Genomic DNA, 22,911 nt, shown 5'->3' on the forward strand with positions numbered 1-22,911 from the left:
CCTGTCAATCCAGATACAATTCCGACCGATTGTATGTAGATTGTATGTACTTTTGTGCTTTGTTGTCATTTCTTTGATCCGATTCCGATCCGATGCGCGTACCCGCCGCTCGTTTGGTCGTGTCGTTGGTCCTACATGCTGCTGGTAAGATCCGTCAATTCCAGGCTGACCGACTGTCAATCGCCTGCAGGTCGTAAATGTTTTTTGCTGCCGTCCATCAGTGCGACCGTCGTTTGATCCAGCCTATTCGAGTGGCATTTCCTAAACACTCCCCCTGGCGCCATGTTTTTCAACATAGCAAACAGCGCTGGCGCAGCAGTTGGACTCTCCTCAAGTCTGGCTCAATGCCAACGCAACAAGACTATTAACGTCTCTTTTAATGGTCACTGTAGTATTAAACTCTAGTTTTTGATAGGTCGACCCATCGGCCAGCTGGCGTTTGATCTCAAAGTCATAATCCGTCCAATCCTGCAGTACCACCTTTATCGGCAGGGCGGATGACTACTGCAGGGTTGTCACGGAGACCCGCTAAATCCCGACATTGGTCAAAAGTTAGATTAAAATATTTGGGGTTTCACTGAGACCTGTGCGTGCATTTCAACATCAGTAATCCGCAAAAATGCATGAATATTATGATTACTCGATGTAGGGTCGAAAACACTGGGCCTACTCAGCTGTCTCGAAGGTCCTGGGTCACTATCTGTCATTGAGGAAAAATGTTCGCGTAGGCGTAGTTTACGCCCAAAGCGATAGTTATCGACCTTCCAGTTGAACTAATTAAACGGCATGTTGGGGATAAATTTAAGTCCTAGTGTTAGAACTGACCTTTCAATGTCACTCAGCTGGTAGGATGACAAATTAAAGATAAGATCTAACTCCTCGGTTTGCGACCCCTTCTTCTTTGCTCCCCCCCTCCTCTGGTGACGCCTACACCTCCTCTTTCGAAAGGTGGGTAATGCGCCACAGTGGGATCTAAAAAAAAGTCTGTCTCTCACTATTGGTACCAGTTGAATCGGTGAAATCACTATCAGAGGAGGACTGTGTTTGGGATAATTGGCCACGATGACCACCTCTAAATCTGCAAAAATGGGTAGGGCGACCCCGTCTATCAGCCTGATTGCCAGTCAACCATCTATACACCGTATCGGTCTTATAATCAGAATTTACCGTCTCCAACTTCTTCCTTTTGAAAGTCAGTAATTCTTGTTGATATAAGTCGGTTTGGGTTTTAATTTTATCCAGCCATGAGTCAGACTTGTCAGCTGTTAAACGTTTAAGATATGTATGTTTAAAGGTGTCAAGGTCAGTCCTTCATTTTTTAAGCTCTGAGCCAACCTCTGTCAAAACAAGTAAGATTAAATCAGCCGAGCACTTATTAAGTACTCTGCACCATTGGGCACAAAAGGTCAGATTATTTCTCCCAATCGTGGGTACATTTGATACCCTGAACCCACGTGGTATCTTTTTTGAGCGATGATACTCGCTAAAGAACTGGCCATGTAGCAATAGGTCTATTTCACGTTTCCGTAGCCTGAGGAGTTTAAAATACAAATCAGAATTGGTTTCAGCAGGCAACTCTGCAAACTCTGCAAATTCTGCTTGATCGAAATAGACCTTGTCTGCGTCGTCATCCGTTAAGGACCTATCGCATTATATAATTCCAGTCTGCTGTTGCCACTGGTTACCAGTACCTATCGCAGTATATAATTCTAGTGTGCTGTTGCCACTGGCTACCAGTATCTATCGCAGTACCTCACACAGTGCAGCATAGCCCAAAACAATGGATGATTAAATAGTAAAAACCAATTACTCTTGTACACGTATGTACTCAAATATTACTGACTCAACAGAGAGCGCCACACATCTGAAGAATTATTCAAAATTCATATAAAATTTATTAACTTTGAGAATATTTTAAAAAATTAATAAAAACACATATAGAATAACAATAATAAACAATGACCCAATATAAATTATTCTTAAAAAGAATGCAGTTAGGGCAATTTTCTTAGAGGATTTTACCTTAGAAAATTAATGGTATACATTAAATTGAACCTAGCTCAAGACCAATTATTCCTGCAGAATGTAAAGAAAAAAAAACACTTGGTTTAAACATAAATGTCAATCAATATTAGCCCTGTATAAGCCAGGGTATATGGATGATGTTTGATGGACAAAGACATGATCCTTGTATCCCTTTAATTGGGAGTATAGACTTTTAGGATCCAATGTGTTGTAATGTTCCTTATATCATTAGTCACTCCAGAGGATTTTAAGCGCTATTATATTGTATTGGACCAGTGCCTCCTTGTGATCAGATATTTGGTTGTATTAGATCCCTGCAGTAGCCTTAAGTGCAGGCTCGCTTCAACCCGCTCGGCTCCAGCTGCAATCAGCGAGCCTTTGATGTTTTGCGTGGCGGGGAGCAAGCCTCGCTGACCTGTAGTTTGTAGACAGGTCCTTCGTGTCTGGCTCACAAGATTCGGGAGGCGCCCGTTTTCAGCAGCAGTGTAGCTTGTAGAGAGGAGGTCCCGGTCGCTTATTTGCGATCTCCGGGTGACAGGTGATCACAGCAGGTGGGAGCGGGGGTTAGGGTACCCCAATTGAAATAGCCCAAAACAAAATGGCCGCCACATATGTGCATATAATATATGCATATATGCGGCGGCCACATTTGTTTTGGGCAATGCTGCCGTTTGTGACCAGGCTGGGCTGCGGCCGCTTGGAACGAAGGTAAGCGGCCCAGTCAGAGTGAAATCTGGTCCGGCCCACCGGGAAACGGCCCGGTTTCCCGGTGGGCCAATCCGCCTCTGTATATGATGTACAGGATCCAAAGGCCTTAATATCTCAAACTGCCATTTCTAAATGGATGGGTTCCTAGTCACTGTAGGTGAATTTCAGAAGCTGAAGGCTGACCACAACTGGAAATTGGTCACATGCTTGCATGGGCTTCCTTAGGGTATTCCATTTCCTCCCATAAGCCAAATATAGATGGTACTTCAGTTGGCGCCTAATAAAAAATGCACCTTTGTGTGTGCAGGTACATGTGTTTAGGGAAGACTAGAGGGGCCAAGTGGTTCTTATCTGCCATCAAATGATATGTTTCTATAAATCTAGAGCAACAGCTACAGCAGTAAAAGCTTCACGAGGGGGTAAAATCCAATTAGTCTAACAAATCTAGAACAATGAGTTATGGTAAAGAGGAGGCACTGCCTATACAAGCACCCAACATGGAATGCAGTATGCCCAAGGGTGCAGTGGCAAGTGTGCATCCTGTACTAGGCCTCCATTATCAGCACATGGAAGCACCCTTTAAATGCAACACAATTATTACACCTACAGTCAGAGTGCAAATGCAATCAACTCTAAGTTCAGCCAATACAGTGTAATGTAGGTGGATAACGATGCTATAAGGGATGATTATGTTTGTAATGAGAAGATCAGGATTAGAATTTCGCCAATACCTAGGAGTCTTCTGAAATTAATTTGATATGTTTAAGTTGTTCATTGTCTCACTGGTCTGATTTATTTTATTTTACAGGGTGTAATATATATGATGTTGGGGATCTGAACTTTGCTCAAGTTCCTAATGACAAATTATACAATAACACAGTTAAATACCCTCGTACAGTTGGGCTCGCGTGTCAACTTTTGGCTGATGAAGTTAACAAAGTGGTTGGGGCTGGACACACTTGTGTAACCCTGGGAGGAGATCACAGGTAATTACTTTAAATTACGGTTCCAGTTTCATTTATTACATACTGTTTCATTCTCTATTAAAAAACAAATAAATTGTGATTTTTGATTCAGCTTTGTATGCAGTGTCAATGTTCACCCAAATGAGCATTAATTAGTGGGCACGTGCCAGGATACTCTATCAATGGTGAGTGCAATCAGCGGCAAAATATAGGGCCTGATTCAGACTTGATTGCTAGGCTGCATATGTACGCAGCCAGTCACCTGACCGAGCACCCACACGTACGCATGCGGATCTGTGTGGGTGAACCTTATGATTGATAGAATAGACTGAGGGCAGGAGGCACAGATGGTACTACTGTGTGCTGCCTGTTACTGACCTGGAGGAGCCAATCACAAGAGGGTGAAGGCAAAAGACTAAACATATCAGAGGGGGGGAAAACATCCTAATGGACACTGTGGTGTGGGAGAATATAGCAATGGTCGTGGTGTGTGTCTGTGTGGGGGTTATAATAGACAGAGTAAGAAGAACGTAATATTCACACAACGGGGGAGGGAGGTAATGGACGTAATGGGGTGGCGGTAATAATGGATAGAGTGGGAGCACCTAATAATGGACACAGAGGGGGAGCGGGGGATAATATTGAACAGACAGGGAGAGCATATTAATAGAAACAGAAGGGGCATAATAATGTACAGGAATAACAATGGACACAGAGGGAGCATAATAATGTACAGGAGTAACAATGGACACAGAGGGAGCATAATAATGGACAGGAATAACAATGGACACAGAGGGAGCATAGTAATGTACAGGAATAACAATGGACACAGAGGGAGCATAATAATGTACAGGAGTAACAATGGACACAGAGGGAGCAAAGTAATGTACAGGAATAACAATGGATACAGAGGGAGCATAATAATGGACAGGAATAACAATGGACACAGAGGAGGCATAATAATGGACAGAAATAACAATGGACACAGAGGAGGCATAATAATGTACAGGAATAACAATGGACACAGAGGGAGCATAATAATGTACAGGAATAACAATGGACACAGAGGGAGCATAATAATGTACAGGAATAACAATGGACACAGAGGAGGCATAATAATGGACAGAAATAACAATGGACACAGAGGAGGCATAATAATGTACAGGAATAACAATGGAAACAGAGGAGGCATAATAATGTACAGGAGTAACAATGGACACAGAGGGAGCATAGTAATGTACAGGAATAACAATGGACACAGAGGGAGCATAGTAATGTACAGGAATAACAATGGACACATAGGGAGCATAATAATGGACAGGAATAACAATGGACACAGAGGGGGCATAGTAATGTACAGGAATAACAATGGACACAGAGGAAGCATAATAATGTACAGGAGTAACAATGGACACAGAGGAGGCATAATAATGGACAGGAATAACAATGGACACAGAGGGGGCATAGTAATGTACAGGAATAACAATGGACACAGAGGAAGCATAATAATGTACAGGAATAACAATGGACACAGAGGGAGCATAATAATGGACAGGAATAACAATGGACACAGAGGGAGCATAGTAATGTACAGGAATAACAATGGACACAGAGGGAGCATAATAATGGACAGGAATAACAATGGACACAGAGGGAGCAAAGTAATGTACAGGAATAACAATGGACACAGAGGGAGCATAATAATGGACAGGAATAACAATGGACACAGAGGGAGCATAGTAATGTACAGGCAGAGCCGGCCCTAGCCTAAATGACGCCCTAGGCAAGATTTTGGCTGGTGCCCCCTAGCACCGCCACTAGTTCCACCTCACACCCTGCTCCCCTTTCCCAGCACCATCAACCCTCATCATAGCAGTCATCATTTTGGTGCTCCTACCCGCGATATTTTAAATAGAAACAGTGCACACATTCGGTGCACAGCCCAAAAAGGGGTGTGTTCTTGCTAAGAAGGGGCATGGCCACCCAATAGTACCCCCAATTCAAATTATGCCACACAGTAGTGCAACTTTATTCACATTATATCATGCAATGGTGTCCCTTATTCATGTTACATCACACAGTAGTACCACTTTACCTTATGTACATTACTTCTCACATTATTCACATTATACCCTTAGAAAAAAATCCTGAGAAAATATTGTATTCTAAGCACCTCCCTTGCAAGCCAGCACAAAGCAGTGTGTGCTGGGCAGAGGAGAAGAGCTGCTGCTGTCACTTAAGGGGAGGGGGCCCTGGGTCCCCACTGGGCCCTTCCATCAGACTTTGGCCTGGGTAATTTGTACCCCCTACCCCTTTCTCTCAGCACCCCTGATAATACCACACAGTAATGCCCCTTACACATAACACACATTATTAATGCCCTTATACACATGACACACATAATGCCCATTACACATATGTTGCACATCATTAATGCCCTTATAGACATTACACACATAATGCCTGTTACACATATGTCACACATTATTAATGCATTTATACATGACAAACATAATGCCCCTTACACATTTGCCGAACACCATGGGTCTTCAAACTGTGGCCCTCCAGATGTTGTGAAACTACAAATCCCAGCATGCCTTGCCACAGTTTTAACACTCCCTTATAGCAAAACTGTGGCAAGGCATGCTGGGAGTTGTAGTTTCACAACATCTGGAGGGCCACAGTTTGAAGACCCATGCCGAACACTATTGCACAACCAACCCACCCGCAGACAGCACTCGCACAGCCGCTAACATTGTGACCTCTGCCTCTGCTTGGATACAGATGTTTCCTCATACATCTTGACTCAATAAGCCATGCAGCTCCTGGCCAGTTCTGCTAACATTGGGTGCCATTTTTGCATTGTTATGACCAGCACACACAAGGAGCTTCCGATGATTAAAATGATATGTGGCATGAATATATTCAGTGTGCGACTGTGGCTGTACCTGCATACGGAATGCTATGTTACAGTGATTTCCATGAATACACTATTTCATATGCAGATACAGCCTCACTCACACACAGAATATAGGCATGCTGCATATCATTTTAATCAGCAGAAGCTGCTGATGCCCCAAGGCATTCCAAATGCCCTAGGCAATTGCCTAGTTTGCCTATGCCTAAGGCCGGCCCTGTGTACAGGAATAACAATGGACACAGAGGGAGCATAATAATGGACAGGAATAACAATGGACACAGAGGAGGCATAATAATGTACAGGAGTAACAATGGACACAGAGGAGGCATAATAATGGTCAGGAGTAACAATGGACACAGAGGGGGCATAATAATGGTCAAGAATAACAATGGACACAGGGGGGCATAATAATTGACAGGAATAACAATGGACACAGAGGGGGCATAATAATGGACACAGAGGAAGCATATTAATGTACAGGAGTAACAATGGACACAGAGGGGGCATAATAATGTACAGGAATAACTCTGTGTGGCCATATATAAGTGCACTAGTGCTGTCTTGTGCTGCTGTATATAAGTGTAGCAGTGCTGTCATGTGCTGTCGTATTTAAGTACTGAAGCACTGCCCTGTGTAGCCATATATAAGTGCAGTAGTACTATCCTGTGTAGCAATATATAAGTGCAGTAGTGTTGTCCTGTGCTGCTGTATAAAAGCGCAGTAGTGCTGTCCTGTGCTGCTGTATGTAAGTGCAGTATTGCTGTCTTGTGCTGCTGTTTATAAGCGCAGTAGTGCTGTCCTGTGCTGCTGTTTATAAGTGCAGTAGTGCTGTCATGTGCTGCCTTATTTAAGTATAGAAGTGCTGCTCTGTGTGGCCATATATAGGTGCACTAGTGCTGTCCCGTGCTTCTGTATTTAAGTGCAGTTGTGCTATCCTGTGCTGCTGTATGTAAGTGCAGTAGTGCTGTCCTGTGCTGCTGTATATAAGTGCAGTAGTGCTGTCCTGTACTGCTGTATGTAAGTGCATGTACTGCTGTATGTAAGTGCAGTAGTGCTGTCCTGTGCTGCTGTATGTAAGTGCAGTAGTGCTGTCCTGTGCTGCTGTATGTAAGTGCAGTATTGCTGTCCTGTGCTGCTGTATGTAAGTGCAGTATTGCTGTCCTGTGCTGCCGTGTGTAAGTGCAGTATTGCTGTCCTATGCTGCTGTACGTAAGTGCAGTAGTGCTGTCCTGTACTGCTGTATGTAAGTGCAGTATTGCTGTCCTGTACTCAGGGCCGGCGACAGGGGGGGTCAAGGGGGACATGTGTGACGGGCCCCGGGGATCTGAAGGGCCCCAGAGCCCAGCCGGGGCATGTCTGTAGGCAGTGTTACCCCTGCAGCCATCTATTTTGCAGTCTGTTAATGCCGCCCAGCCCCCGACTCATGTCTGTGTGCACAAAGTGTGCTGCCTGGCTCGGTCCTACTGTATGCAGCCGCGCGCCACCGCCGGGTCTCTCCGGCTGCTGTGTCAGAGTGTTTGGAGTCTGGACTGGAGGGGAGATTAGAGTCTGTGACCGGTGTCCACGCTTACAGTGCAGCAGGCAGCAGCAGCCACTCATCGCAGGGAGGCTGAGTTGGCTATCACCTGTTGCACTGCGCACATACCTTACTACACATGTGCGGCCCCACTGTCAAATCTGCTCCAGATTCTGTGCGGTGGCTCCCTTCTGCCCTGCTAGTGCCTTCTTGTCACAGCAGGAGATGGAGGCGCAGCATGATGGGACAGTTGGAGAAGACAAGTCCCCAATTGAAGTCAGAAAGGGCCCCCCTGGATCCGGACCTTGAAAGTATAGGTGACTAAGGTGAGGAGGGAAGGAGGCAATTAGCTGCCTGGAGCTCATCTCTGCAGAGAGAGCCAGGCAGGGCTGTCTTTACACATGGGCTTGATGGGCAGTTGCCCGAGGGCCCTACAATCCTAGGGGCCCACTGCCCAGCCCAGGTCATAGCTTGCAGCTGCGGCCCGCGAGTGGTGGAGTAGGCTACTCATGACGAGTACAGTTGGGCTGCCTGCAGGTTGTGCAGGGCAGGGCCCGCACTCATAGCTTGCTCCGTGCAGCCTGTAACTCCCGTGGGTACTTCAATGGGGCTGCTGCAGAGCTGGATTATGTGGGGGGCCCCCAGAAATATCAGTTTACAGGGCCCCAAGATTTCTGTTGCCGGCCCTGCCTGTACTGCTGTATGTAAGTGCAGTATTGCTGTCCTGTGCTGCTGTATGTAAGTGTAGCAGTGCTGTCATGTGTTGTCGTATTTAAGTACAGAAGCACTGCCCTGTGTAGCCTTATATTGGGACCCACTGGGGGCAGAGCCTTGGGTGCAGAGGACTGGAATGTGCCTCCAATGGAGGCAGCAGCTGTAAAATATCTAACTGCAGCCATTCAGTGGATGTTTTTGACTACTCACATCAGTTGTAATCATGTAATGGAAAGCCTGGTGTTGTGCATCTGAGTACAATCTGAAACTACTGAAGAAAATGAGTTATATATCATAATGCACATTCTTAAAGATGTTGTAACTTTAAATCTATGGTTATAGAAAATTATAGACTGTAAAACCATTTTATAACTCAGCATAGAAAATACATATACCTGAGGTACTTTGTGACAAATTCCTTGCTTACCAGTGTTATCTACACCTATCTTTGACTTTCTCAAATAAATGTTATTCTGTCTCACTTTTTTGCCTTTTAGTTTGGCACTTGGTTCCATTAGTGGCCATGCCCAACATTGTTCAAATTTGTGTGTAGTTTGGGTGGATGCTCATGCAGATATTAACACACCACTGACCACTTCATCAGGAAATCTCCATGGCCAGCCAGTGTCCTTTCTCCTGAGAGAACTCCAGGACAAGGTACAGCTGCTGCATTACAGTATCTTAGTGTTTGTTGCTTTTTGCATTGATAACAAGGAACAGCGTCACTTTGTCAATTTCAAATATTCTCCGAACATCTGTATTTTTTTAAAACATTTTTTATTAAAAGAATGAGAGCGCATTACGGACCCATATAAAGGTCTGACAATATGTGTGAACAGCCACGCACTGGGATCGAATTTGCATCGAATGTAGAAAAACCACGACCATTTGATTTTCTATTCGATTTCGATGACTGCGTGATGAGCGATCTAGCATCGCACAGAGTGAATGCTCAGCAGTGTCGTTACATGTGTAGGCCCCATTAGTCTTGGGGCTGCAAGACTGATAGCTTCACACTGGGGTGTGGGAGTTTTACTTAGAACTACTCCAGAACTACAGTACAATGAAGCCACATGTTGGGTCCTCTGCATTCGCACCAATCCATTCGGTCCTCTGCATTTGCACTTCTGCGCAGCCGCGTTTCTGCACATGTGCAGATGTAGGGTGTGTGCACCCACGGCAAACTTTCGGCTCGCCGGGTGCACGCACCCATGACGGCTTGCGTGGGGCGGAGATGGGCAGGGGGCGCCGGGCTGCCCCATTACCATATGGGAACGCCCAGCGTTCCATGGGCATTCCCATGAGAACTCTGGGCGTTCTTATGGTAATGAGGCAGTGACGCGTGTGTGGGGGGCGGGCAGCTGACATCACTGGATGTGGGGGTGTGGTGTGGTGTATAGTTCCTATTGCTGTGTAAGTATCCAGTGGAAGGATATAACAGATCTTATTTTCTTGTGTGTAATTTGGCGTATGAATATTTGTAATCTATGTAGTCCCTTCCCTGCAGTTTATGAGTAAAGAAGCATGCTGAACTCCTGTATCCTCCTTCATGAAGGTTTGATGTAATATAAGTCACAGACTTAACATGTGGTCTATGTCAAGGGGGCATGTCCTCACTGGGATGCCACTGCCACAGGACACGCCCCCATTTTCTGACACTATGGGGGCATGGCCAGGCTGTGCAAACTGCTGAACATAGCCCTAGCCCCTCTGCCTTTCTAAATAGATGCTGTCATTGTCAGTGGCAGGTGGGGGGACTCCCAACTACCCCACCCCCTTCCGTGGGACACTCCCAGCCAATGACTGGATGCGGGACCATCCCAAAAAAACGGGACATTTGGGAAGTATGCTTTCAGGGAGAGGCTCTACATCACTCATTCTGTACCCAAGGAGCAATGTGAAGTTACTTGCTAAGTAATCTGATTTTGTAGTCAAGATCTAGGCCCTTATTCAGATTGAAGCGGTACGGCCCGCATGCGGCCGTACCGCCGATGTTTTCTCTCTGCACATGCGCAGAGGTCACTCTGCGCATGTGCAGGGGAAATCTCCGTTTAAAAAAATTAGACGCCGCAAAGGGGGCGTATAGGGGCGTGAGGGGCTTCAGTCCCTCATTTCCCTATGTATACGCCCCGCGTTTCATGGGCGTTCCCATGCAAACGCGGGGCGTACGCATGGTAATGAGGGCATGACGCCACTCATGGGGGCGGAAAGCTGACGTCGGCGGATGTCAGCTTTCAGCCCCCATACAAGCTACCACACGGACGATTGTCCGTGTGGTCTCAGCTTGCGGGAGCTGCCGCGGCGTGCGGCCCTGCCTTCGATGGTCGACGACCATCGAATGCAGGGGGCAGCTCCCACCATGGTGGAGGCGTACGCCTCCACCATTTTCGTGCGGATCGCCAGCCGTCCGTGTACGGACGGCCGTGGCGATCCGTAGCGTGGGCGGGGATTCGTCTGGTGCGGTCGGAGCCGCATATGCGGCTCGACCGCACCAACCAGAATAAGGGCCCTAGTCAGGCGAATCTCCATTGCTCAGGGGTAAAAACAAGCAGCAAACCATGCTTAATTTCTAAGCAATTTGGTGAGATTGCTTAGAAGTCTGTTATTGCTACACGAACATTCTAATTCTAACCACATTTTTTTGTTTTGAAGGTGCCCTTGGTTCCTGGTTTTTCTTGGCTAAAACCATGTATTTCTACATACGATATTGTGTACATTGGGTTGCGAGATCTTGATCCAGCTGAACAGTGAGTTTAATATAAGTATTTTCTAGTTCTATGTACATTTTGTATGTGGCCTTTTGTTTTGTTTTTTTGTTGTTTTTAGATAATTACGTTATACTGTATGTATGTAGATAAAAAATTGTCATTAGAAGAAAAAGCAATTGGATGTGTATGTCTCCAGCAAATATATATGGTAGGAATTTTACACACTGTGGGGTAACTGTGTGAAAATGGTCCTGAGTAGGCGTCAAATAATCAGAGATGTATGTTACATATCAGGTTAACAACTATTTCCAAATCATGCCACACATTGGCCCTTATTCTGATCTAAGCGGTAACGGCCGCTTGCGGCCGTTCCGCCGATGTTTTCGCTCTGCACATGTGCAGAGGGCACTCTGCGCATGTGCAGGCGAAATCGCCGCACATTTTATTTTACCGCCGCAAAGGGGGTGGATAGGGGCGTGAGGGGCTACCTAGCCTCATTTCCCTATGCATACGCCCCGCGTTTCATGGGCGTTCCCATGCAAACGCGGGGCGTACGCATGGAAATGAGGCTGTGACGCATGTGTTGGGGGCGGGCATCTGACATCGCCGGATGTCAGCTGCCCGCCCCCATACATGCTTTCACACAGACAAGTGTCCGTGAGGTCTATGGGTGCGGGAGCTGGTGGAGCGTGCGGCCCTGCCTTCGATGGTCGGCGACCATCGAATGCAGGGGGCTGCTCCAAGATGGTGGAGGCGTATCCCCCGCCATTTTCATGCGGACCGCCACATGTCCGCGTACGGACGGCCGTGGCGATCCGTATGGAAGGCGGGGATTCGCCTGCACGGTCGGAGCCGCATATGCGGCTCCGGCCGCACCAACCAGAATAAGGGCCATTGTTCTGTTTAATCTGCTACTTTATACAAATGTCATTGTGACAAAACCCAAAAATACTATATAGTAATGCTAGATACAGCATGCATCTGTATTTATGGTGTAGGGGGATTATAGTTGTAGAGTAAATGAGAAGAAAAAAAGAGGGGGAAAGGAAAGATGGGAAGGAAGTTAAAATAAGAGAAAGAGGGAGAGTTATTCAGTGATCAAGAGCTGGAAATCAAGATTGGTGTCTGAATCGCTTTAAGTTTGTAAAAAATGAGTGAGATTATATATATTTTTACACGTTTTACTAAAAAAAAAATTCAAAATTATTTAATCTACAGTAGAAGTCACAATGTTTTGAGTATAGTCATCTCCGACGGTGGGATGACTAGGCATTTAACCCTCCATCTGAGAGTCTGCTCTAAGACCCCCCCAAGATAAAACATGATTGGCATACTTCGCACTGGGTGTGTGTGTGTGTGTGTGTGTGTGTGTGTGTGGGTTTGTGTCGCCCCTGTTTTCTGGGAGGGATGATGCATTTTGGTGTTAATGTAAATCCACCTGTGTGCAGCTCTGCAAATCTTTGGAGAATTAAACGAATACACATTAAAATAAATAAACATTTTTTAATAGATTTAAAAAATATATATAAACAACGTGCTGTAATAGTACAGTATTAACCCCTTCACTGGCAATCCCGAGAATTTTCCGGGCCATGCCTTAATGCCCAGGCTGGCATGCCCGTAAAATTCTCGGGATTGCCAGTGATTCAGCACTGCCCGGCTCCCTCCCCTCCGCCACGCCCCCGGCTCACCTTGCCCCCCCCCCCCCCCCCCCGGTTGTTACATTGCAGCCTGCATCGCCGCCTTATGACAAGCCAGGTCGCAGCATGTAGGGACGGGGAGCCAGGGCGCAGGTCCGGGCAGCGGCTGATTGACGGTTCAGCGTTGCTGCCTGGATGCAGGGGAGACAGTGGTGGGTTTTTTTAGGGAGCGCTCTCCATAAAAAACTCGCCCACTGGGGAGGGCTCCCTAAAAGAAAACCCACCACTGAAGGGGTTAAATATACTATACAAACAATAAATAATAAATAATACAATCTTTATTAAAGAGTGAAGTGGCTTTTGCAAGGGTCCTGTTTTATCCTCCATAAAATGTTCCAGTTGGTCCCACTTTACACCTAAAAAATGGACTAAGGTCATACTCTGCAGTTCCCACTCTGTAGTGTGTGTTACCCAGCACACCAAAACAAACACTAGCACAAAGACATGTTAACAAAGGGAAATATGCGTTCACAAATTATTATATCTCAAAGGTCCTCTGTACATCCAAGTTGATGGGAGTGTATTCCACCAATGATGTAAATTGATGAAATATAAGAAATATATATATATATATATATATATATATATATATATATATATATATATATATATATATATATAGTATCTACAGTCTCTGATAGAAAGTTTTATCTGATCACCGGTTCCACCATATAGTGTTCAATTTTCCTTAGGTGTCGTGCCGTACTCACACCGGAATAGGGCTATATAAAGCTCATAAAGGTTTCTTTAGGCCGTGCATGGATGGATTCCTATTTCTAATATACACCACGGTGTTTCTTGTTCCCCAACACATATAGGGTGAAAAACGAGGTTGGCGTACCGAACTTACACATTCAGTTGCAGTTCTATACACATTAAGGTATCTTTATGGAATTTTTACTCTTATGCCTCCTGTTGGTGTTTCCAAGATGTACTCGGATCAGAAAGGAAACAAATGGAGGCCCGAATAAGGAATAATAAATGTAATCATTTTAATGATAAAACAGTTGGTTCACAGTAGGACTACAATGTGTGATCATATAACATGCGTTATACATATAAATGATGTTCTAGACACCAAGGCAGGAGGGAAGATCTGCCCTCCGGACTACAGACTCCTACATAAACAAGGCATCTATTCACTAGCACAGGGCTCAAAGGTTCCATATTTACAGCCCTAGATCAATTGTTCCCGAAAGTGGATGTGCTTTACACTGATTAGTCAAAATAATGAACAAACAAACAGTAGGGAGCCTGATCCCTCACTCAGCAGAGTCAGCGCAATACTGGTGTCCTCCTCCACTCTCCAGCTCGCCCAGCGTCCAGGTCCTCCAAACCCCAGTACTGCATCTTCCCCTCTGGGCAACTTCTCTCTGCCTCCCAACAAAGACTCTGATCATGCGGTGGCGCTGGCTCATAAGGTGCCCATACACAGTACAATTATTATATACAATTTGGACTTGATTGCATAGCATAGGTTTTGAAATACAATGAGATGAGATGAGATCTAGTATGTGCAGCACCTACTTTCTGAGCTGTGCGATGAGATGTGTGACGGGAGCGCGCATCTCATCGCACCCAGCAAGTGTACTATGCATGTCCACCTTCACACAGCCACTCCGTAGCTCTGACCTGCCGCGACCTCCTCCAACCTCCATCAGTGGCAGCTCACCTCTACTCCCAGCACCTGCCATCACGTGGACCACGCTACAGCACCTCCACCCCTGCAATCAGCCCACCAGCAAGGAAAGTGTATTTTCGTCACACGCGTCCCTTTGTTGCCATGACTCCTGGCCTGGCGTCCAGAGGACGGGAATACGTCGCTTGCCTGTGGTGAAACACCTTTCTTATCTATTACCTAGCTCTCCACAGGTGATGGCAATCCTATGTTACCAGGGAAGTCCAGGAATAGAGCATTTCCCCCCTGAAGGAGAGGGTCAGGTAGGCAACACTGCAATAAATGACATTATATACTTGTTTACCTTTGCTGGGTTGATCTTATCAATAGGCGTGGTGGGGTCAGAACTGGTGGCCGAATTATCATGGGCCCAAGAGGGGGTGGTGAGTGGGGTGCACATGCGGGTGCTACAGCACAAAAATAGATGTGGAAGTGTAACATACGCACACTTTAAAAAAAAAAAAAGCTTTTTTTTTACCATCCACCATTTTGATCCTACAAATGTACTTGTGTCCACATCACACACATCAGTGTCAGGTGGGGGTAAAGAGACTGTAGCAGATGGCCTATGGGTACGGTCAGGGACTAGACAAGCTGCAGGGCGTGATGCTGTTAGGAGTTAAGGAGAAAACAAAAGAGAGAGAGACAGAGAGAGAGAGAGAGAGAGAGAGAGAGAGAGAAAATAATCATTCACACCTCATCAATCTATGATGTACAGTATGGTCATTAATAACACCCAAAAATGTTACAACCACAACACACTATAATCCTTAATAGTATTGTAAACATGCAAGAGTTCTAACTTTGCATTTGTATAGCTTGTGTGTTCAAAATCACTGCTGTTGCTATGGGATACAGCAATCATTGTGTAAAAAAATTCACACACAGCAAACATATGCACAAAGGCAAAAATGAGGTACACTCATGTAAAAAGGACACCACTCCATTTGATAAACATGGGTCACACATCCCTAACAATTATGTAGGTACAGGTGATAAGCACAAAATCATAATTATATGTGACAAACCACATATCTAATAACTAGAGACAGGATTATATGCACTTGCATATTTGCATATGCATTTGCATATTTTGCCCATTCACACTGTTTATTGCATATTTTACCTAAAATCTAGTGATGGTGCATATTTTAGGCCCCGCCCTCTTCCCACCCAGGAGTCACAGCACTGCTTTGCCCTGCTGCTGCTGGCCAGGTAGTGGTAGAGTGTGCAGGCTGGGGCAATATGTGCCCAGTGTGGGGAACCTTGGATGTACGCTATGTCTGACACTGCTCTAGGCTGCCAATTCATGTTGATAAAAGTCAGTCGGGGTGGATGCCATTACGAAGCTCCTGAACCTTTGCCTGCCCCTGGCCTGGGACTTTACACCAAGAGACAGACTTCTGCAGCAGAGGAGGCGGGCAGAAGGGTTGTGACATCAAGCGGCGTCGAGAAAATGCTGTGTCACAGTGAGTATGCGGCGCAGGGAGGAAGCCTTCCACTGCGCCACCCTCACACGCTATGCTGTACATTTGATCCATCTGCGCTGGAGATGAGGTTCCATGTAGTTGATGCAAGAAGAGCTTTGGACGCTGCAGATGCTGTGGGCCTATTTTTGAGGTTTATTTGCAACTAATTGTATGCTGATTTTTAAATAAATAAGTTAAAAATGGCTTTTTATTATTATTTAATGTAACATATTTTAATACCTTTCATGCATATTTTAAGTATTTTGCATGCATATTTCAAGCTTTTTTTGTTGCATATAATCCTGTCTCTACTAATAACCTTCACTTTCTATAAATCCATCCCCACCAACTGTAGCCTATGCATAATCCATGTACATACAATTATTGCTGCAAAACATGGGCGAGTCTAATATGGGCGAGTCTAATATGGGCGAGTTCACACACACATCAAAGGCAAACAGTGTTAGATGGCAAAAAACACACAAATAGGGTATAGTCTGCCTATGTGAGGAAAAATAACACTGCTCACTCTACACAAACTGGTTAAGCACAGAGGGACAGATGTACTCAGCAGGAAAAGTGATAAAATGGAGAGAGATGAACCACCCAGGGCCGGTGCGATCCGTCTCAGGACCCTAGGCAGCACCCCCCCCCCAGTCGCGGGAGGCACTTCTATCCCCCCTCCCTCCCCTCAACATGGCCAGGGACTGCATTTCTACAGCCATTGATTGCCCAGGAAAAGACGTTTCTTAAAGACACCACCCAACTTCTCAATAAGTAGCAAGCATACCACAAGGAAGCCGGGTTTTAGGTATTATCATTGGCTGACGTGGATCATGTGAATGACAGATTCTGTGTAAAAGGAAGCCCAGGATCACTAAGCGGCACATCTTGAAAAAGGAAAATTAATTTCCAAAACGCGTTGACGCCACATTAGCCCGCTCACCATCAGGCGGATGCACCTGTAAGGAGGTTGGAGCCAGCCATCGGGAACCGGGGAGGAATATTTCAGCCCGCCATGTCTGCAGTGTTGACGGCCGGAACATCTCATACCTTCATCGGGTTCCCTCCAGCCCCTTAACAGTGAACTGTGATTTATACTTTTTTATGTGAGTATTTTTTTATGTGACTTCGTGGATATTAAATGTGGTACTTGTGTATTATAGCGGCGCCCCCGATGTACATCGCGCAATGTTTTTATCGCATCGCATGCCATGCACCCGATGCGACGCGATGCGACGCGATTTTTGCCCCCTTTGCGATGAAATGCCTTGAGGACCGTGGTTGGGAAAGCCTGGTATAGATGCATAATCACATAATGGTTATTTTGCATACAAGTATGAGAGTTGACACATGTCGACTACTGTTATTTGTGACCAGTACTGTGTTATCAGAATAAACACACTTATGTTCTAAGGGTGTACATCAGGGTTGCCTACCCTCCCGGAATGGCCGGGAGGGTCCTGAAAATCGGGTCACCCTCCCGGCCCCCTGGAAAGGTGGCCAACCCTCCAGGATTCTGGGGGACCCCTGCTCCCCCCCTCTGATTGCGCCCCCCCGACCGCGGCGTTTAAATTACCTTATGTCTGCAGAGATCTTCGGGGAGGGGGCTGGGCTAAAGCGTCATAATCTCGTCATTTAGCCCCTTAATGATGTCACGTTTAAGCCCTGCCCCCGAGCTCCTGCTGAAAGTCGGCAACCCTGGTGTACATGTAGTAATGTTGCAAAAGAACGCACATGCCATCAATAATAGATATTAATTTATTTTAAGACACTTTTCATACAAATGTTTGGGTTCCATGTGCGGCCTGCAATGACTGAATAGGTTAATGCATGAAACCTCACCAGAGGACTGGGGTAATTATAGTAAATTGTCCAGAGGACTGGGGTAATTATAGTAAATTGACCAGAGGACTGGGTTAGTATTGTGTGCAGCTGGGAGTATTTTAGCTGCGGGGCGCACTGATTGTCTGACCGAATGTGGTGCACATGAACGAATGCCCTCTGAGACATGAAAGCTACTTGTTTGCACCAAAGTTTTTGGGTGTGTAAGGTCGCGGCGGCTCGATGAGCGGTCGGAGGGCACGTCTAGCACTTTTCGTCCGCACCAATGTTGACACCCTGATTTATGCCCAGTTTTGCACCCCTTTTAAACCGCACCCATAGATACGCCCACATTATGCCCATATTGTCCGACAGTGTTCGGTGGACATTTTTTATGTGTAGCGATCCAACCGAGTTCAGAGTGCCGCCATTGCACATGCGCAATGCGTAGGCTGCGCATGCGCACTCGAACGAATGTGTAGCTGTGAGACAATCAGAATAAGGGCCATAGTACTGTCAAATACTCCATGATGTGTCCGTACCATTGTTTGGCACTGTATCGTCTCCTCACAGACATAAAATACAATCCCTATTATTTACCGTTCTGTAAAATAAAATACCTGGTTTATCTAATACCATCAGATATAATCAGCAGACTAATATCTATTGTTGTTAGGGTATCTGTCTGTTTAATAGATGTCTGCTATCCTCTGCTGGTCTGATGATATAAATATAGTTATATCAGTTTCTTACAACTATATTTGATTGACAGAGCTTTCGCTGCCCTCTACTGGTCAGTGTTATCTCACTGGATTGATTCCCTCCTAGATTCACTACATCATTAATTATTCTCTACTTATATCCACAGTACAATTGTATTTAGTGGGTAGAGTGAACTACCTGTATTTTATTAGGTCAGTATTTAATTACATAGGATTAATTCTATTTCTAGCATTTCGCAACATTTAAGCTGACAGTTATTTACATTTAGCTAACAGACATTCAATGAGCATTCTGCCCGACACGTGTTTTGCTGTCCACAACAGCTTTATCAATTACCTACGTTTCCATTGAGAGAACAGGCTAGCTCTGTGGCTCAACAGTCATTGGCCACAGGATCTCCTCTTGCAGGCCAACCCCCTTTTTTAAATGATTTATTTTTTTTATTATTATTATTATTATTATTACCGTTTTTGCTCCATGGGCTGGGCCACAGAGATACGTAGCCTGTTATCTCAGTGGAAAGTATCTTTTGTTTGATTAAACTGAATGGAACTTGGACATGTGTTTGCTATGAAGCTGATTAATCATAGTACTAAAGCTGCCCATACACGCTGCTTTGTGGGCGTGCTGTACTAGCACAGATCACATTGCATTGCATTGCATGTTCATCCGTTGTGCATGCAATTTGATGCAATTTGATGAAAACTAAGTACAAAAAGTATGTGCTTGCACATACTTTTTGTACTTAGGTTTCATCAAATTGCATCAAATTGCATGCACAACGGATGAACATGCAATGCAATGCAATGTGATCTGTGCTAGTACAGCACGGAAAGCACGCCCTCATAGCAGCGTGTATGGGCTGCTTACCTCTGTTGATAGTAACATTATTTAGGTTGCTATAGACTTGCCATCATAATAATTACAAATAAACTGATAATATGTAAGTTAATGTTTGTTTTGATGCTTTCGATATGCTTTGGACCAAAATTATGTAGACACATGTGTGTGAATTGTAATTGAACTTTCTGATTGGTTAGCAGCAAGCTGTCAAATTCTATGATGGGGAAATGCGTCGAGAGCCTTCAAACTGTGCACTGACACCTTTATAATCAGTGGGACCTAGTCAGGTCTGTGGCCAGACTCTTAGAACCGGCATCTCACTTTTCCAGAATCATCTCACCAAGTCCACCTGGCTTGTGGCGCCGGCTTGTAACTGGGAATTGTCATCATCCAGTGCGCTGCCCCACAGGTGCCGTAACCGAAGGTCCCCGCCTCCAGCCATCTGGACCTTGTTGCAAAACAAGTGTCCTGACTGAAGTAGAGATGGGCAAAATGGGTCACTAGCGAGAGCTGGGATCCAGCAGATTAGTCAGTGAAAATATCCGTATCTTTTAGGCCAGGGGTGTCAAACTCAAATTCATCGGGGGCCGCATCAGCAGTTTGGTCACCCTCAAAGGGCCGGTTGTATCTGTAGGTCCCCCTGTATAATTATAATGCCATGACACCACAGGCTGCTCCCCCTGTATAATATAAAATGAATGCCATGACACCACAGACTGCTCCCCTGTATAATATAATAAAAGTAATGCCATGACACATAAATGATTATACAGGAGGAGCAGCCTATGGTGTCATGGCATTATTATTATTATACACGGGGACACCTCAGGAAACAGCAGATATATATATATTTTTATTGTGAGTGTGATCCTCATCCTCACTTACTGTTTCTCCGTCTGTCCTGCAGCTGCTGCGGTTTCCAGCTTTTCTTCACTGCTTGCTGCGGCCACACTGTCCCCGACTCCCGGTCCAGCTTCCCTGCCTGCTCCTACTTCTCTACAGACGCATGGGCGGGCGGCGTCATCGTCATGACGTCCCCACCCAGTGTCTGTCACTGCCGGGCATCAGAGGGAACAGGCGGCCGGGCCCTCCTCCACGTAGCCGTGGAGGCTGGCGGCCATGTTTCTGTAGCCGCATACATATGTACCTACAGGAACATGGCCGCTGACAGTGGAGGAACAGGTAAGGCGGCCGTGGTGGGGTGGGTGAGAGGAGGTGGCCTAGGCAGGCGCTGGGACACACTGCCCTGCGTGCTATCTCCTCGCGCGGGCCACATGACGAGGTCTGGCGGGCCGGATTTGGCCCGCGGGCCTTGTGTTTGACACCCATGTTTTAGGCGGATTAACGATTCACTTTGGAAGAAGGGGTAATTTGTTTTGTCTGGAGTCAATACATCTCAGCTGCCACAGGTGGCAGTGCTGAGATCAGGAAAATGCATTGTAATTAAAAACTAAACTGAAAGTAAAGGAACGACGGATCACCTTTTTGGGATTGGCGGCTCACTCGTTCTTTCATGGGATCCGTTCAAAAGGTTTGCTTCGTTCGCGAATGACCCATCTCTAGACTGAAGGATTCTACCCAAGCTGTGAGCAGAGTCTGGCAGAAGTAGACTACTACACGGGTGCTGCAGCGTGACTGTTGATTTCCAGCCAGTAGCCTGAACAAATTAGATAGCCAGCAGCAAGAGGTTGGTGATCACGGCTCACACCTCCAGTTGAGTACATGATCGGCGCTGGCCAGCTGATATACAGGCAGAGGCGTAACTCTGGGAGACAATGGAGTCATCTGCCGCCGGGCTCCTGCTCCCAAGGGGGCACCTTTCCTCCCCTGCCAGTTTGAATCAGTTAATTCAAAGCCATTGATATCGCTTCTCAGGCTGACTCCCCCTTCTAATATCATTTTTGCCAGTGTCACATCCTGTATTGGAACCCATGACCTGTCTTACTAGAGACAGACACCTTACTGATTTAGCTATTTGGGGGGCCAATATTTATCTTGCCTCCGGGCAACTGGAACAAACTTACGCCACTGCATACAGGTACCTGTTGAACCTTTTCCCTATTTACATGGTCCCTGTGCCACAGACGCCAGGAGCTTTTACTTACCCTATCCATCTCCAGAAGGCTCTAACAATGGCATGAGAGATGGCAGTGTCCACATAACAAACCTCTGATTGTGGTACTGTGTCACAGACTTACTGGTGGTGTGCATCCTTATTATACGGCGGTTAAGCACTGTGGAGGTGCAGCCGGCAGCACGCTGCCTATGGCGGCAACAAACGTCTACAATTGCCTGGTTGCCTCGTGAACCACCAGCTATTAACAAACAAGTCAGTACTGCTAAGCATGATATAAAAAGCCTTACAAGCTACTCACCAGACAGTCCTGTAGATCCAATCTACATCTGCATTCTGCTATATTGAAAATTACATGAGTTACTGCTAACCAAGTTTAAATCAGTGAAACATCTGGAATCTACAACTAACTGGGAGCGCAGTAATCCATCTCTGGATATAATGATCTGTGTCAACCTAGAAGCTGAGCATCTGTCTGAGACTGTCCTACTGTTATAGTAATCTTGATTCTAAGTTGTTGTTAGGCTCAGATTTAAGCATCACAATTTTATTGAATATTGACTTAAGGTGTGTACACACGGCAGATCCTGCCGTGAGATGCGATTCCCAATGCGATCAAATCATAGAGGGGCACAATTTAGACTATATAGTGCTGATCTGCACTATATAGTGTTGCCTGCCCTCTCTATCTGGCTGCCGATTTGCGCTCACACGGGAGCGCGCATCGGTAGTGCATCGGGCTCGCAAGCCCTAAAAAAGCATGCGATATGGCTTCCGATGTTCACTATATCGAGAACATCGGAAGCCAAATCTTACTATGTGTACACACTATTAATGTATTTATCTTTTATAGTGTGATTGTATAAATAAATTGTATAGTATATTTTATTTAAGAATTGTCTGGCATGATCTATTTCTGACGACCCCATGCTGAGCCTTACTTATCATTTTCTCTTGTTCAAAGAAATTTTGGATTATTATCTCTTTTTATTCCTTCTAATATTTTCCCCACAATGGATGTAAGGCTGACCGGCCTATAATTTA

At 45.6% G+C, this 22,911-nt stretch overlaps 1 protein-coding gene across 1 annotated transcript in view; it reads left to right on the plus strand.

Moving 5' to 3' along the window:
- The window catches only part of ARG2 (arginase 2), a 71,488-nt gene that overhangs the window by 28,800 nt on the left and 19,777 nt on the right, over window positions 1–22,911 (plus strand). The window contains exons 3-5 of the mRNA XM_083166771.1: window positions 3,542–3,719; window positions 9,346–9,505; window positions 11,501–11,595. Of these exons, the coding sequence (XP_083022897.1) occupies window positions 3,542–3,719; window positions 9,346–9,505; window positions 11,501–11,595 (433 nt within the window). The remainder of the gene's footprint in view (window positions 1–3,541; window positions 3,720–9,345; window positions 9,506–11,500; window positions 11,596–22,911) is intronic.

The sequence above is a fragment of the Crinia signifera genome, chromosome 12 (assembly GCF_055691185.1).
Source record: "Crinia signifera chromosome 12, ASM5569118v1, whole genome shotgun sequence".
Taxonomy (NCBI): Eukaryota; Metazoa; Chordata; class Amphibia; order Anura; family Myobatrachidae; genus Crinia; species Crinia signifera.